The sequence below is a fragment of the Onychomys torridus genome, chromosome 10 (assembly GCF_903995425.1).
Source record: "Onychomys torridus chromosome 10, mOncTor1.1, whole genome shotgun sequence".
NCBI lineage: Eukaryota > Metazoa > Chordata > Mammalia > Rodentia > Cricetidae > Onychomys > Onychomys torridus.
The window spans coordinates 7,808,707-7,825,447 of NC_050452.1; the positions used below are offsets into that span (position 1 = coordinate 7,808,707).

Below are 16,741 nucleotides of genomic sequence, written 5' to 3' on the forward strand. Positions count from 1 at the left end.
ACTGAAATTAAAAATGACCAAATCTGAGCTATGAAGGTTAAAAAAAAAAAAAAATCCAACTTATTACTGCGTGTGGAAGCTTTTCTAATCTTCCAAATATTGACTGATACAGAATGCTTGCCTACTGTTTCCTAGCAGACACAAATAAAATAAATAAGAATATTCCACCTTTATATTGAGGACATGATAAACATTGCCCAATATTAGCTAGCTCAGAAACCATCCGCACAGAAACTAGTCAGACGAACAAAAACCAAATTTCCCTTTAACGGCAGCAAAGTGGTAACTAAGCAGCAAGTACAATGAGCAAACCTTTTCTCTGAAGGTACGGGCGTGTCGACTTGAGGACCGAGAGGAGTATTGACAGAAGCTCCACTAGGTCTCCAGTGACATGGCAGGCTGTAGCTTCATGATACATCATGTGCAGTGTGCTGAAAGACTACAAGAGATTCAGGAAATAAAAAGACACAAAATAGTAATGCTGATCTCCTAAAGGTATTTCAAGACTCGGACTGTGTGTGTTACAGCTGTGTACACAGCAAGTGTTTTGTTTTCTAAGTCAAATTGCTCCATTTAGCTACTCTGTATGTGTAGGTGCGTAAGTGTGTGCATGTCAGGTATGATCTTCAATCATTCGTCATCTTTTTAAAGTTGACAACAGTTTTATGTCTGTGTATGTGCCTGTGAAGGTTATAGGGCCATTTAGAGAGCATGGTGTTCTTTCTCCTTCCATTGTGTGGATCCTTAGTGTTCAAACAGATTGTCAAGCTTATGGAGAATTACCTTTACCTACTGAGCCATCCCCATATATATATTTTTTTAAATTCTGGTTTGTGCCAGGTAGTGGTTGATACATGCCTTAGTCCCAGTACTTAGGAGGCAGAGTGAGGCCAGAGAGGCCTGGGCTACAGAGTGAGTTCCAGGATAGCAAAGGCGACACAGACAAACCCTGTCTCCAAAAAAAAAAAAAAAAGCATGCACTGACCAGAAGACTGCCAAGACTAGGGAGCTGTATTAGCTACCTTTCCAGGGTCTGTGTACAAAAAGAGTAGTAACTACATTAAATTTTTAGTTCTTTTTTTTTTTAATTTTACCATATAAAAAAGCATCCCTTCTTTTGATCCTCTCAAGTCAGTTTATTATAGTTCATACATTATTCAAAGTTCAAAGTTCTGAGCCTAGGTTCTGTGGCAGTCCACAATATGACGGCTGTATCGTATACATTTAACCTGTAAACTGGAAGGACAGGAATTCTATCTCCCTTGCTGTATTCCTTTGCCTAGTGTAATATTTAGCACAGAGTAGACATTTCAATCCTCAAACAGAGCCAAAACTTCCTTACCTTTGGACTCAGGGGGTCATTTATTTGAATATTTTTCGACTGATCACTGACCAGTCCAAATTCTTCAAAGTGTAGTTTCTTATTCTATAACACTGTTCACTAAAAACCAACACTATGTCTGAATTTGTGCAGTACTTTCCACCTGTACCAATTTGTCGTCTCTCCAGCATGAGAGTAAAGAGCATGCAATACTTCTGGTGGCTTGACACTATCTCCCACTTGTGAACTAAGAATCATGGAAAGCATGCTGGCAGATTTCAGTTCTGTGCAAATCTCAGGGCCTTCTGTTTTTGTTCCACCGAATAAGCTTTTGGGAAATAGTATGTAACCTTGATTACAAATCACATGATTTTCATTTTTATTTACTAACTGAAATAAGTAAAACTAGTCTATTTCAAATAAACCTAAATATTAAATGAGGAGTAACCTATAAATTCCTGCCACCTATAAGACAGTTCAGCAGATATTCTTTATGTACAAGCATTAATGTCCTGGAAAAAGTATTCAAACGAGATACATTCATAGTGAAAGGCAATAGAATATTTACCTCAGTCATCAGGATTAACCCTCGATTAAATACCACGAGAAGTCTGTCTTCGTCAGACTCCAGTAGTATTCTGAAGGCACTAGAAGAATAGAGAAGGTCCAATTTGAACAGAACAATCTGGTGATGACCAACAGAAGTGACTAAAATGACGTGAGCTTCTGTCTTTCCTATCACATCAAAGAAACTGGAGACATCTACCGCTTGTTTTTTAAATGTCTGAAAAATTATTTATTTTTATTTCATGTGCACTGGTGCCTTGCCTGCAGGTGTGTCTGTGTTAGAGTGTCGGATCTCCTGGAAGTGGAGTCACTGACAGTTGTGAGCTGAGAACTGAGCCAGGGCCCTGGAAGAGCAGCCAGTGCTCTAAAGCGCTGAGCTGTCCTCTCTCCAGCCCCATTTAGTTTCTAGGAGACTTCTCTAGGTAGCTCAGGCTGGCCTCCAGTTTGTGCAGTCCTCCTGCTTGGGCATCCTAAGTGGATTACAAGCACGGACACTACTTCTTAGGGATGCAGAAATGAACGAGCAGCCCAAGTATGAAATCTAAAAACACTGAAATCTCAAGATTAGTAATTAACCTGTCAGTTGGCACGCAACTATGGGACATTTTAGATTTCCAGATTATGGATGCCCAGCAAATTTTCCAAAGTTAAAAAAAAGTTCTCTCAAAGCAGAAACACTCCCACTTCTAAGCACTCTAGGCATACTAAGGGAGACTCAACCTGAAAAAAGGAAATAAAAAATCTTGCTATGTAAATGAGAGAAAAATGTGTATTAATATCTAATCAATTCTTCACAATGGCAAGAGAAAGGTAAGATGAGAGTATTTTTAAGTCTCAGTATACCAATGCTGACTTTTTTTAAATTTTATTTTTAAATAATGAGTTTGGGCTGGAGAGATGGCTCAGTGGTTAAGAGCACTGGGTGCTCTGGCAGCTACCGACTGTAACTCCAGTTCCAGGGGACCCAAAACCCAATAGCAAAACAATAATGCACATTAAAAAAAAAAAGTTAAACAATGTGTTTATCTCTTCAACTCTTAAGTTCTGTATAATAGTAGACTACACTGTATTCCAAAAGCATTCATCAGCTTGGGGAAGAAAGGGTAACATGGGGGTGGGTGGGGAGGACAAACCTGAAAACCCTAAGAATAGGTTATGACCACACTATGTGAGTTCATGCTGTGCTATCGGACACACTCTCCTCCTTCACTCCCACTGCTTCCTTCCTTTACTCAACAACGAGCGGGACTCTAACTCCTCGATGGAGGGCACTGCAGACAGTAAACCTTTAGAAAACCACGTCTCCACACTGAACGCAAAGCATCGAGGAGAGGTCCTCTGAACAGATTTGGCCAAAGCGCTTATTTCATTGTGTTGACTACTGAAGATTCTGAAGGAGATAGTCTAGAAGAATTTTCTCTTGGGTTCATTAGTTTAACGTCACAGTGAAGATTTCAAGAAAGCACACCCAAACTGTGTGCCCCCTGGAGGACCTCAACAAGTCCCCCATTTCTCCATGCCTTCTCAGCTGTAATGCATTGAGCAGAGTTTTATTTCTATAGGTAAAGGAAATAAAATGTGATCTGTGGCAGTTCTTTTCTAAGTCAGTCAGTCAATCCTACAGCTCGGGAACAATTTATTGCATAGATGGTTCTATTATTTTTGCTAATCTTATAGATAAGAAGCCAAACAGAGCTGAGAAAAACAGAAGAGATATTAACAATCAGACTCATCTTAATATGCAAAAGCTGTCTCCAGAGGTCTCTAGACTGGAACTATCCAAGTAGTCTGTCTGATGGATTGTCACAAACATGACCTTCAGACATTAAGGACTCTTTAAGCCCTCAGATCTGATTCTAATAAAAGACACACCAATACAAAATAGGTAAAATCCTTCCTAAGTGCAGAAATGTTTCACTAATAGCCTCGACAATGTTGTGAATGGGGGAGTGGGAAAGAAGGCACACAGAGCTCCCTATAAGGTGGAGGAATGAGGATCGGAAGTTCAAGGACATCCTTAGCTACAAGTAAAAGGCCAACTTAGGCTTCATCAGACTCTGTATTTAAAACAATCATAATAAATAATTTTTAAAAGAACAGGCTTTTAGTTATAAATATTAAAAATTATTTTCTCTTTTAGTGCCAAAAGGTCCCATGTTCTCACTTGGAAAACTAACCCTCCCCCACAAATCACAAAGTATCTTTTTTACCTTATTAAAGTAGTCCAACAAGAGCGGCCATCTAAGCAACGTAAATAACAGCTTATAGTTGTTTTCTTAAACTGTTTAATATCTTCTAATTCTTCTTCTCGCATGTCTGGCCTCTGAGCTATAAACAGCTGCATTAAGTTAAACAGTTCTTCCACAGCCTGAAAGAGGCAAACATGCAAAATGATCATTTTTCAATGCCAGTAGCAATGCAAATAAATAAATAAATAAATAAATAAATGGAAAAAAAATAAATTCCAGGGTTCCCCTGCATTAAAATTCCTTCCTTGTGTATCAAAAAAGATCATTTTTCAATATTTCAACATTTAGATTATCTGTTCACCATTTCTGAATGAATATTCATTAGCCATCTACTAAAACTCACTAGCCAACTATAAAAATCATACAACTAAAAACCAGTTATCAAAGTCAGTAATGAAATCTACTTAAAATTTGAATATATTATATACTATCACGTGATAGTCTAACCTTTGACATTATAAAGCTCATACCTGAGAACCACGTAATCAAGTTATTCAAATAAAAACCTCATGTTGTACCATGTTCAAGACTTTGTGATGGGAAGTATTCATAACTATCCTGGAGATAATGCCACGCCTGTATGAATTCACAAAGAATCAACACTATAGATAAATTCTTTTCTGTCCCAGATAAGTCTTGATGTTGTCTAAAACACTAGCATTTTAAATTCAAAGGTGCATATAGCAATAGGCTATACTTATCCTCTGTTCCATTCCTTTAATAAACAAGAAGCCATTAATTTATTTTAAAGACTTTTAAAAACATGTATTTATTTTGGGAAAGGAGGACCGTTATGAATGGAAGTCAGAGGACACCTTTCAGAAGTCAATTCTTCCTTCCAAATGTGGATCCAGGAATCACACTGAGGTCGTCATTCATCAGGCTTAGTGGCAAATGACTTTGCCCTCAAAGGCATCTCACTTGCTTTGTGTTAAAGATTTTGAACACGTAAATTAAACTTGAATTAATATTGTTTCTGAGACACACCTTCATATCAACATTTAGAATAATCATTCTAGACTCATGGTTAGTGATAAAATATGGGAATTAATATTTAGTGAAATCAGCTGTGATTTTATGAATTTATTTATACAAATGTAAAGTAAAAGTTGAGCTAACATATTAAATGAATTAAACTGCATAGCTTTATACTTATCTCAGCAAAACTTTACAACACAAATTTTCATGAAAATTTCTACTAACTGAGTTCTTTAAAAAAAAAAAAAAAAAAGACAATTACATCTGACTGACAGAAACCAACTCAAGAGGACAGGCATTTTAATTCAGCCAACTCTTGGCATATGCAACGCTGGGTATCACAGTAACTAAGTTAAATACTACTTACGTGAGCCATGATGGAAATAAACTGACTGAAAATAATACTATCATGATCAATTCAGCCTGTGACAGACACTCTCATCTGTTCCCTTCATTTTGCATCCTTAGCTTTGAACTTTATGTTACTAAATGAACATATTTCTTTCTTACATTACAAGCAATCTAATTCTGAACTGGAGATTATGCTATTCTTTCTGGGTAAGAGATTCTAAACTCACTATATGATCAGTGAAGAACCGTTAAATCTAAGGATAGTTTATAACAGGAGACAAAAGTGAAGCACAACCACCAGGAATAATATTACATTCAGGGAAAATACAATATGAAACTTAGAAGTATTCTGGAAAGAAAAGGGGTAAGGTTGGAACTGTATGTACATATAAACTAATGGATGGATCATCCCTCTGAGATTTGGAGAAACACCACTACAGAATACTACTATTAAAAAATTGGTGCAGCTCACACATTACCAAGTTTGCAGATATCTAATTATATAGATGTATATGTGTTTTTTGCATGTATGTTCATGTGGGTTCCCATGGAGGCCAGAGGGATCTCTGTCCTATTCCCCGGAGCTGGAGTTACAGGCAGTTAGTTTCTAGCTGCCTGGTGTGAATGTTGGGATACAAACTCTAGGCCTTTGGAAAGGCAGTACACATTCTTGACTGTGGAGTTGTATCTCTAGCCCCTGAATACCTAACTGTAAAATAATACTCCCTTGACCTTTTCAGTAGGCACACATTAAAGATACACTTACAGAACATAAATTTGGTTGGCAATATTTACTTAGCATGGTCAAGGTTCTGTATCTGTTCTTCAGCATTGCCAAATAAAAGTTAAAAACAAAACAATATAAAAATCACATATTTACAAAGGTATGTGCCACTGTAAGCAAAACTGTAACATCAGCCTAAGAAAATAGAGTCACTTATTTTATCACTTACGCTGCATTTATATAAGGGTATTTAAGAAATGCGAACTCTTTAAGGATGGTTAGGATAGGGCTGGAGAGATGCTCAGAGGTTAAGGCCACTGGGTCTGATTCCCATCACTCGCATGGCAGCTTGTAACCATTTACAACTCCACTACCAAGGGATTCTGCCCCTTCTTCTGGCTCCAATGGGCACCAGACAAAACACCCATACACATAAGATAAAATTTTAAAGAAAAATATTATTTAAAAAAAAAAAGGTTGGGAGTCAAATGTAGCTCAGTTGCTAAGCACATGAACACAAGCATGGGTTCAATTCCCAGCAATGAAAGACAAAAATGAGTGAATAATTAAAGTTAGACTATTCTGTATTTCATCATTTCTTAAATGGGGAAAAAATGTACTGCTAGGAAACAGATATTAAAAGTATTAAGTGTACTCACCCCAGGGTATTGGCTGGCATGTGGTGTAAGGTTCTTAAAGGCCCACTGGATGTTCTGGTGAGAAGCCAGTTGTCGAGTGAATGCAGGCGATTGCTCACAGCAGAGCCTCAGAATGCCGTAGTAGGCAGGCAGCATCCCACGGTTAAAAAGCACCACATCCTGATCATCATGGTCAGCAAGGATGTAATTGAAGGCAATGTTCTTGGTTACCACTGGGTTTTGAACAATAAGGCGGATATTCTCTGGACAGTCAGCACACACATTGTACCAAAACGAAAGCAAAGCCTGTTTATTGTGATTTGTAGCTATTGCTGGCTCAGAAAGTTTAGGCTGGAAAAGGTTCCACAAATCCATGAAATATGTGGAAAACATCAGCTTCTCAGTTTTGGAAATTAAACAGTAAGTCATAAAGCTAAAATAGGGCACTAGCTTTGTAGTGCCATGAACAGCAGCATCAACATAAAGTTTGGCTCTTGAGAGCAAACCAAGGAGCACGTTGTAGACCTGATGTAGGACTACTGTTGTGTCTGGACTGAGTGGAAGGTCACGGGTTGGGATGTGCAAAGACCTTGTTGACCGGAACATCTGGCGGAATGAATTGCTTGGTATAAGGGACACCAGAAGATAAGCTGCAGCTATAAAATGTAAAACAAAACTGTCAGATCCTTGTAAGATTTAAGTAGACTGAAGAGCAGTTATTAAACACAAAACTACTCTTCCCTTTATCAATAAAAATGAATAAAAATTAAGGGACATGACATCTCTTAAATATCCTTCTGCTTTACCTTTCGTCCAGGAGAAAGATTCCCACAGGATAACGAGGTAGAACCTTCCTTCCTTCCACTCTGCCACTGTTGATTTTTAAGTGGCCACACTGAACACCATTACAGAAACTGTTGTTCTTTTTATTCAGAGACCGACGCTCATGCTACTCAAGCTAACCCTGAATTCCTGATTCTCTTCCTGAATCTCCCCAGCACTGGCTATCAGAACTAGTTTTCAACCTATTTGTTCAGGTTTTCTACAATGTAGAATTCTCCTACCTTAGAATCTACTTTTTAATAAGAAACAGTATGACTTAAAAGAAAGAGAAAACACACAGCATTTAGAACAAAAAGGCCTACTATAGCATACTTGATACCATTAAATCACTTAATGTTAGGTCTTAAATCAAGTGTTACTTTAAAAACACCCTAGTAAGTTACTTTGTAATAATTTAAAGATAATGCCATATCACACACTTAATAAATAAGTAAGTTTATGTATGCCACTAACAGAATGCCAGTTCTCGAGATCCCCTTCCCACTTTCGGGGAGAAAGAGATGCATGGGCTGAGTAGCTAAGGCTGCTCTACATGACCCCTCACTGATGCAGGATGATGTCAAGTGCTGGGATTGAAGGCACTAACTGGCTACAAAGTCTTGGAAAAGACTCATTTTTGAGGTTCTTTCCTGCTTTGGAAAACTGCTTCTCAATGAAACTGCTCCTTCTTCTTCCTTGCCAAAAGTCTTCTAAAGGTTAAACTAGAACTTAGAGACTCCCATGTTTCGCATGTCATTAAGCCTATTATTATCATTCACTTATCAGATGATTCCATCTGTACAAGCTAAGAATTGAACTGTATTATCATGTCTTGTTTAGTAAGTACTATGAAACTTGGAAGAAATCTACTTCCACTGCTACATAGTAAGTCTTCAACTTTTGGGGTACTTTGTTTTGTTTTTTTGAGACAGGGTGTCTCTGCATAGCCTTGGCCATTCTGGATATCAATATGTAGATCAGGCTTGGCCTTGAATTTATAGATATCTGCTAGCCTCTGCCTCCCAAATGCTGATACTGACAGTATGCCATACCTGACCTATTTTAATACTTGGTGACTTTTTTTCTTTTCTCAACATTCAGTTATTTGTTAAAGCTATTTTGTAGTTTTTATAAGTCCTTTAGTTTTCTTAATTTATGTTATTTGAATTGTTATTTTAAACTATCATTCTTTTCAAATATTTGGACACTAATATTAAAAGCACTTTCTTTTTTTCAGTTTTCACTGCTTTAATTTTTTTTTTCCTGGTTTTTCTGAGACAGGGTTTCTCTGTGTAGTTTTGGTGCCTGTCTAGGATCTGGCTCTGTAGACCAGGCTGGCCTCGAACTCACAGAGATCCGCCTACCTCTGCCTGCCTCTGCCTGGGATTAAAGGCGTGCGCCACCACCAGCCAGCTGTACTGCTGTTAATTTTTAAAATAGTACTTAACAATTTGTTTCTTAACGGAAGACTTTTGTTTAAGAGAGAGGGTTTGCTACGCTGCTCAACTCTTCTGCCTCAGTCACTGAGACTACAGGACTACAAGCAGCATCCTACCATGTCAGGGTCCTCACTGATAGGTTTAAAAGTAATGTCAATGGCCATGTCTATTTTGGACAAATGACTTACATGTAAGTCCTGAAATGGCATTACAAAAACTAGAGGGAAGGGACATATTTTTCCTAAAGGATCTTTGTGGGTTTTGTTTTTCATTTTTTTGAGACAGGGTTTCTCTTTGTAGCCCTGGCTGTCTTGGAACTTGCTCTGTAGACCAAGCTGGCCTCAAATTCAGAGATCTTCGTGCCTCTGCCTCCCTAATGCTGGGATTAAAGATGTGTACCGCCACCGCCGCCACCAACAACCACCTGGATTCTTAAAGCATCTCGGCACAAACTGCTATGGCCTTTTGTGAGAGTAATATTACAGTATCTGTACTATGCAGAAAAATTCGTTTCCACAGAACTATCATGAACATCAATGTAACAACTGGCTAACCAAAACTTAAGAGACTGGGAGGTTAAAATATGTAAGGGGAGAGCAGGATTGATGACAACCCATGGGGTAATAGCACTGAAAAGCCTTCCTCTCCAATAAACATATGACTTAGGACAGGTGCCACAGACAATCCCCACATAACTCTCACCAAGTTTCTACTACCATTAACATCTATTATGATCATGCTAAATTATTATGACTAAGGAACTAACAAAGGCAAATTACTATCTACTCTACACTTTAAACCTCACTACTTTGTGCCCCATGATGCTTTTGTTTGCCTCCAGGATCCTGTCTAGATATGCACCATTTTAATTAGCATCTCCTTAAGCTCTCCTCGGTTCCGGTTTCTCAGACTCCTTGTCTCTGATAGCTGTGGTAGTTCAGAGTGTCCTTCAAGGCGAGGTTATCCAAGGTTTATGATGTCAAGCTCAGGTTAGGGTTGGGAAAAGGACCACAGGCTGCAGCATGTCAGGCGTGCACTCTTAGGAGCCCCGACCTTGCCTCACAGTCAGCTTCCTTCTCACACTCCTCCTTTCTACTCTTCCCGTGCATCACTGACCTCCTACCCACAAGGAGCTGAGGCTACCTCTCCTGGGAGCAGCAGACACACGCATCAGTCTCCTCTTTTACGGAGTCCTTTCTCTGTATTTGTTGACCTGAGTGGTGCCCGCATTTATGTCTAGGCACCAGTTGGTGCCTGGTGCCAGCTGAGGCCACAAGAGGGCGTCAGATCCCTCAGAACTGGAGTGACAGAAGGGTGTGAGCTGCCATGCAAGTGCTAGCCATCAGTATGAACTTACTCTTTGGAGTAGAACCTAGAGGGTTTTATTACTTGTCACTGGAATTGTGGTTTTAGCACCTCAAGTTCTCTCAGAAGTTCTGTGTCCCTTTGACAAGGCCACATTACCTAGTATATGGAGCACTTCTTCACTGCATACACTGCTCTCATCTTCAAGGCACCAGCTCATCTTGATTATTACCTGCCCTAAAATTGATCTTTTCTCTAAAGAGCCAGGAGTTTGGATTTGATTGGCAAATGGTGTTTAAAACCAACATATGGATATGAGATATGCTTCTGACTTCAGGCCTTCTCATCTGGGAAACAGCATTTCATTGACTAAAGAAATTCCCCAAATTAATTACTTTGATTTCATTTCTTGGAATTATCAAAAGTGAATACTTGTTTATTAACGAAGAGTTTTCTGCCTCATAAAATGTCTTTTTTGTAGTATGTCCAGGAATGTTCATTCTCCAATGACATGTACACAAAAGATGTATATTACTCAACTCTCATAATTACATCTACGATTTTTGTCTAATTACTGTTTTAATCTTAGCCTTCTCAAGAGTTACTTTGTTTTTATTTGTTTTTTTTCCCTCAAGACAGGGTGTCACTATGTAGCTCTCTCTGGCTGTCCTGGAATCAAGAGTTACTTTGTTTTTATTTGTTTTTTTTCCCTCAAGACAGGGTGTCACTATGTAGCTCTCTCTGGCTGTCCTGGAATCAAGAGTTACTTTTAAGAAGGAATTTTCTCATCTTCTACTTTCTTCGGTAACACTTAAAAACAAAACAAAAATACAGTAGATATTCATACTATCACAATTTTCAAATACTTGAATGAAAGGAAGGAAGGAAGGAAGGAAGGAAGGAAGGAAGGAAGGAAGGAAGGAAAGAAAGAAAAGAAAGAAAAGAAAGAAAAGAAAAGAAACTGGCCTTTTATGATAACTCTCAATTTTACACAATAATGAGTATTATCATTGAGTTACCTCCAACCCCCCGCCCCCAAAAAACCCTAAAAATCAAACCAACAAACAGTAAAACAAACCTAAAGTTTGGAACAATAAATAATTAGCTAAATTTTAAACACTGACTTACAAGTCCTGACTCTAGGATAATTGTGAGCCAAAAGAAACCGCTCGACCCAATTTTCCATATTCTGAAGGACCCAGCTGTGTGCCAGCTTATTTCGGGGTGTCTGCACTGCCAACCAGTCCAGACACTGAGAAGGATTGTATTCAATAACCTATAAATGAAATGACAGAAACAGGATATAAGGTAGCAGAACGTGCAATTGATTTTTACTTTCTTTTGGTTAATGTCAGTAAGTACTCAGGCAACGTTTTCCTTTTAGATTTTGTTTATAAAGTGTTTTGCCTAATACATGTGCACTATGTGTGTACCTGTTCCTGAGGAAATCAGAAGAGGGTGTCAGACTACCTGGAACTAGTTATATAAGTAGTTATGAGCCACCATGTGGGTGCTGGAAATTGAACCTGGGTCCTCTGCAAGACCAAGTGTTCTTAACTACTGGGCCATTTCTCCAGCCACTATTTTTTCTTTTTCTTCAAACTAGTTTTTGCAGAAATTTACTCATGTTTTTCTACTATGCTCCAAGAGCAGGAAAAGCTCAGGAAAATCTGTTGCTAGTTCACAAAATTTAAAATTTAAAATAACCCAGAACAAACAGGAGAATCCAATGGACTTGCTAAGTCTATTAGTTTACTTAAACATCTCTTTGTTGGAGAGAGAATCCTGGCAGGGCATGATCCAAACCCTGGACTTTATCCCCAGCATTGACAGGGAGGAGAAAGCCCTTTCAATCCTCTAGAATTTCTCATCTGTCTTTCCTTACTCTATGTCCAAGCCATGACTAGTACAGGAGAATGTAAAAAGAGCTCACTGAATCGCTATCAAGATTTTTTTTTTTTTTTTTTTTTTTTTTTTTGGTTTTTCGAGACAGGGTTTCTCTGTGTAGCTTTGTGCGCTTTCCTGGAACTCCCTTGGTAGCCCAGGCTGGCCTCAAACTCAGAGATCCGCCTGGCTCTGCCTCCCGAGTGCTGGGATTAAAGGCGTGTGCCACCACCACCCAGCTTAAAGATTCTTTTCATGTGAATGTGAAGTATAGTTATCTAGAGCAGTAGATAGAATCTCTGGACTGTAAGCTAAATTCTGTGACTGTTTATGCTGTCATTTCATTGGAACATTGCCAAGCTTACTATTTATTGCCTTATGAATGGCTTTTAGGTTACAGCAGCATGAAATGTGTAATCTTGAATATTTGGCATTTGGCCCTGTAGAAAAAGGGTTTACTAAACTCTGACCTAGAGCTTTTCCAGTCTTCACCAAGAAATCTGTTCTGACAGCAAAGACTCTGGAAGAAAAGAAGTAGTATTTGACATTTCTTTTACCAGTATCAACTGCTAAAACCACTTGGTTTATATTTCTGGGGCTTCTAACTGCTATACGGAATTTTCCTTGAGGAAGATTGTTCATACTGTTTGAAGTCATTTGATCCAAAGAAGAAGAAACAGAATGTAGCAGTTCAAAAAAGGGGTGGGTGGGAAATATCTGCACCTTCCACTCAATTTTGCTGTATTTTGTTTTGCTTTAACTAAAGTTACTCTGAAAAAAATTAAACAAAGAACAACAGGAAAATCTCTGGGAAAATAAAAGACTTGAAGCATGTACTTCAAGACTTACCTCCCATATCCTCTGCAGAATGTAAGATGCAAAGGGGGGCATTCCTGGAGGTCCCCCAGCAAATTCCATTAGCATGGTCAACAGTTTAAAGAAAGGGTTCGCAGCCTGTAAGACATGCGCATCTTTGTGAGACACACACTCTTAGCCTCATTTAGATCTGTGCTGCTGAGCGGGCAGAACTTAGTAAGCACTCTGCATATGAACGTCAATCACCATAAAATGTCCCGTCAGTTACAAGATACAATCAATTACACAGAGGCAACACTGAATAGATTATTCTGGATGTCAAATGTACTGAGCAAAAAAGTAATTCAAAATTTTTATTTGTTTATAAATTGACAACTAGCCATTTTATATATTTATGGTATAGGTAATATTTTGATATATATATATACACTGTGTAATGGTTAAATATAGCTAATTAATGTGTTACCTCACATATTTATTTTGTAGTTTAAAACACAAATCTATTCTCAAAGCATTTGTCAAGTACACAGTGTTAGTTGTCATAGTTCAAGACTGTAAAAGCAATCTCCGGACTTCACTTCTCCTGTCTAATTTTCAATAAATTTTATCAATAAGAAACAAGTATGTTTTATTGACAGCCTCGTATTACTTTCCTGTAGCAATTTCTGATCCCTAAAGAAAGTGCTTATATTGATCTTGAACATGTACTACAGTAGCTAACGGCTTCTATTTTTATGAAAAATGACCTTTATTTGGAGGAGGGTGAAGGGAGGTGGGGTTTGAGATGGGGTCTCTCTATGTAGCTCTGGCTGTCTTGGAACTCACTACAAAGACCAGACTGGCCTTAGACTCATAGAGATCCACCTTCTTCTGCCTCTTGAATGCTGAGATTGCTAAATGCTTCTATATAATAAAAATAGTCATTCTGTACTGTGTCCTTCATATATTCTTCCATGTATACAGAGTTCTGGAAAGTTTATGATATGTGCTTACAGCCAAACATCTTTGAAGTTTGGCATATAAGTAGCACTCTGACACACTGAATTTACATGTACAAATTCATATTTAGTTCAAGAATTGTATTTGCAATAAAAAGAGAATTAAATGTAAGTTCAAATTATGTACTTATTAGCAGACTCTTACATACCTCAGGTGTCAACTTTGCTATTGACGTGAAAAGCATAGATACAATCTGAAACAGAAAAAGCAGGATTTCAGAATATTCTTTTAAAATTTTTCAAAAGAGTTGAAGACTGCTTTTAGTACTTACGTGTTCTGCAAGTCGGTTATTGTATCGACACAGGCTAAAAATTAGATTACAAGTTTGTCTTATATTGATGCCATCACGAATATGTTGAAATAAGAAGGGAAATCCCTGTGAAAAAGAAAAGTTGTTCCTTTAAGAACTGTTATATTATTATTTTTAGAATGATTAAACTGTTTAATATTGGTCAAGGTATTACCTTTCCTCCTGTTAATGCAGCCATGTCAGTCTGTGACAATGTCAAATGCCTAAAAGAAAATATTAGTGGAAATAAATCTTTTCCATGTGTACTACTTGTAGCTATTAACAGCATGACATGCATGAAACCTGTCAACTCTACTATAACCATATCAACCTACCATCATAAAATTTGGGGGGAAAGGAAGTGTTTGATGGCTAGATTTGCTTGCTAAGCATCTCCGGTAATTTTCCAAGATTGGAATATTTTCAAGTCTACTTTATTTCCATTTCATTAAATCAATAGAATTAGTATATTAAAATTCTAGGATGGGTCTAATTTTATTTTAACAGCTGTTTTTCTGACATGTCTTTAAAATAAAATGAAATTCTAAGAAATATTAGTTTTACCACATAATTTAAAGTTAATACATGTAACTTACACAAAAATTCAGATGTATTTAAAAAAATAGGATAGTGTCACGTATCCCATCACTCAAGTTCAAATTTACCCAAATCTTAGCCAATCCTGTTTCACTTTTACCAACAGCCATTCGACATGCATTATTCTGAGCCAAGTTCCAGGTATTTTATCATTTAATCCATAAATCTCAATACATATCTCAGGTAAATTTCAAAGAACAAAGCCATAGTACCATTATTCATGCCTAAAGTAAAGCAACAAATCCTTACTATCTTACAATATCAGTGTACAAATTTCCTAAGGTGTCTAAAAAATATGTTATAATTAATTTGTTTCAATCTGGATGTGAATCAAAGTCTTTTGTTACAATTGGTTTTAATGTCTTTAAAACTTTTAATCTACTGGTTTCCCTCGGCACTTCACTGCAACTTATCCATTGAAGACAGCAGCTTGTTTGTCCTGTAGCGATTCCAATATTTATGTTTTGCTAATTGTATCCTGATGGTGCTGTTTTATCACATTCCTCTGCTCCTGTAAAATGGTAGGCAGATCTAAAGACTTGATTAGATCTACGCTTCGCTTTGGAATCAAGGGATTTTTGTAGGTGGTGATGTGGACTTTCCTCAGGGAGACACATAATGACAATTTCCACCCGAGATGACCTTGGAAGCATTATTTCACTTAGGGTCACAAGAGAGTGATTTTCTAATTCCAACACTCCTTGATCATTTATTAGTTGAAACAATCTGTATTGATGAACTTTCCCTCATCCACCACTCGGTCGACATGAACTTTTATTTCTTGCAGGTAAGATAAACATCCTTTACACCATTTCCTTTCCAGTTTTCAAAATAAAGATTGGATTTCTCAGTATATTTCAAAGGTTGCCAACAAGCTTTTCAAATTTTCTTTTACGGCATCATTCTGAGCTTATCAATGTAAACATCTTGATGTGTTTTACATTCCATCACAGTTATTCTTACTTTTGATGCGTACCTTGTCCAACACAAAATCGACAGTAACTCCTAAAGTACACTGAGGAGTTCTTTAAACATGACCCCAAAGGAGTCTATTTCATCTCTCTGCTTCTTAAAATGAAAGACATTGCAAGATTCTCACTCATTTCTTGCCCAGTACCTGAGCACATAATAGTTTCAGAATAATTCTAATTGTATTAGCAACAACATGATTATTAAGACAGCTTAAAATAATTTTTCAATTATTCCTTGTCCTTCATAGCCATCCTGTTAGAAGCTGACAGTTACCATGTTCTTTAACTCCTCTCAGTGGCTGTATCACCCCCACTGTTGATTTAAGAGACTGCTGCTGTTTAAGTACTTACTTACAGTTACACAAAACATTTACAGTATTCGAAAGCTAAAGCTACAAAACAAAAATTGTTTAGTTTTGTCAAACTTCCATTTCTGTACCCTCCACCTTGTTTTCTCTCAAAATCATATTACTGATGATTTGATTTATAGTTAATTCTTGGTATCTGATTAGTCACATCCTATGAAACTGTACAAACAATGAATTACCAAAAACCAAATCATCATTGCTACAGAAAGAAAACAGAACTGGGCCCCTGGGAACATGCTGTCACATAGTTATCAATTGAGCAATACAAAACCATATTTTACAGGTGTTTCTGTTTAATGACACCTTATTTAATATGTATGATTGATTAACATTGAACTTACAGCCAACAGTATTAAACTCATGCCTGAATGAAACTTTACTATATTCATTTCCACTGAGGGACATTACAGCCTTCCTTAGCTC

At 37.5% G+C, this 16,741-nt stretch overlaps 1 protein-coding gene across 4 annotated transcripts in view; it reads right to left on the minus strand.

Annotated features, from left to right (window-relative positions):
* The window catches only part of Usp34 (ubiquitin specific peptidase 34), a 193,959-nt gene that overhangs the window by 17,060 nt on the left and 160,158 nt on the right, over positions 1-16,741 (minus strand). For all 4 annotated transcript variants that reach the window (XM_036201252.1, XM_036201253.1, XM_036201254.1 and 1 more), the window contains 9 exons: positions 14,558-14,606; positions 14,365-14,469; positions 14,242-14,286; positions 13,128-13,232; positions 11,523-11,670; positions 6,850-7,484; positions 4,099-4,256; positions 1,890-1,968; positions 313-439 (listed from right to left, as the gene is read on the minus strand). In XM_036201252.1, the coding sequence (XP_036057145.1) occupies positions 313-439; positions 1,890-1,968; positions 4,099-4,256; positions 6,850-7,484; positions 11,523-11,670; positions 13,128-13,232; positions 14,242-14,286; positions 14,365-14,469; positions 14,558-14,606 (1,451 nt within the window). The remainder of the gene's footprint in view (positions 1-312; positions 440-1,889; positions 1,969-4,098; positions 4,257-6,849; positions 7,485-11,522; positions 11,671-13,127; positions 13,233-14,241; positions 14,287-14,364; positions 14,470-14,557; positions 14,607-16,741) is intronic.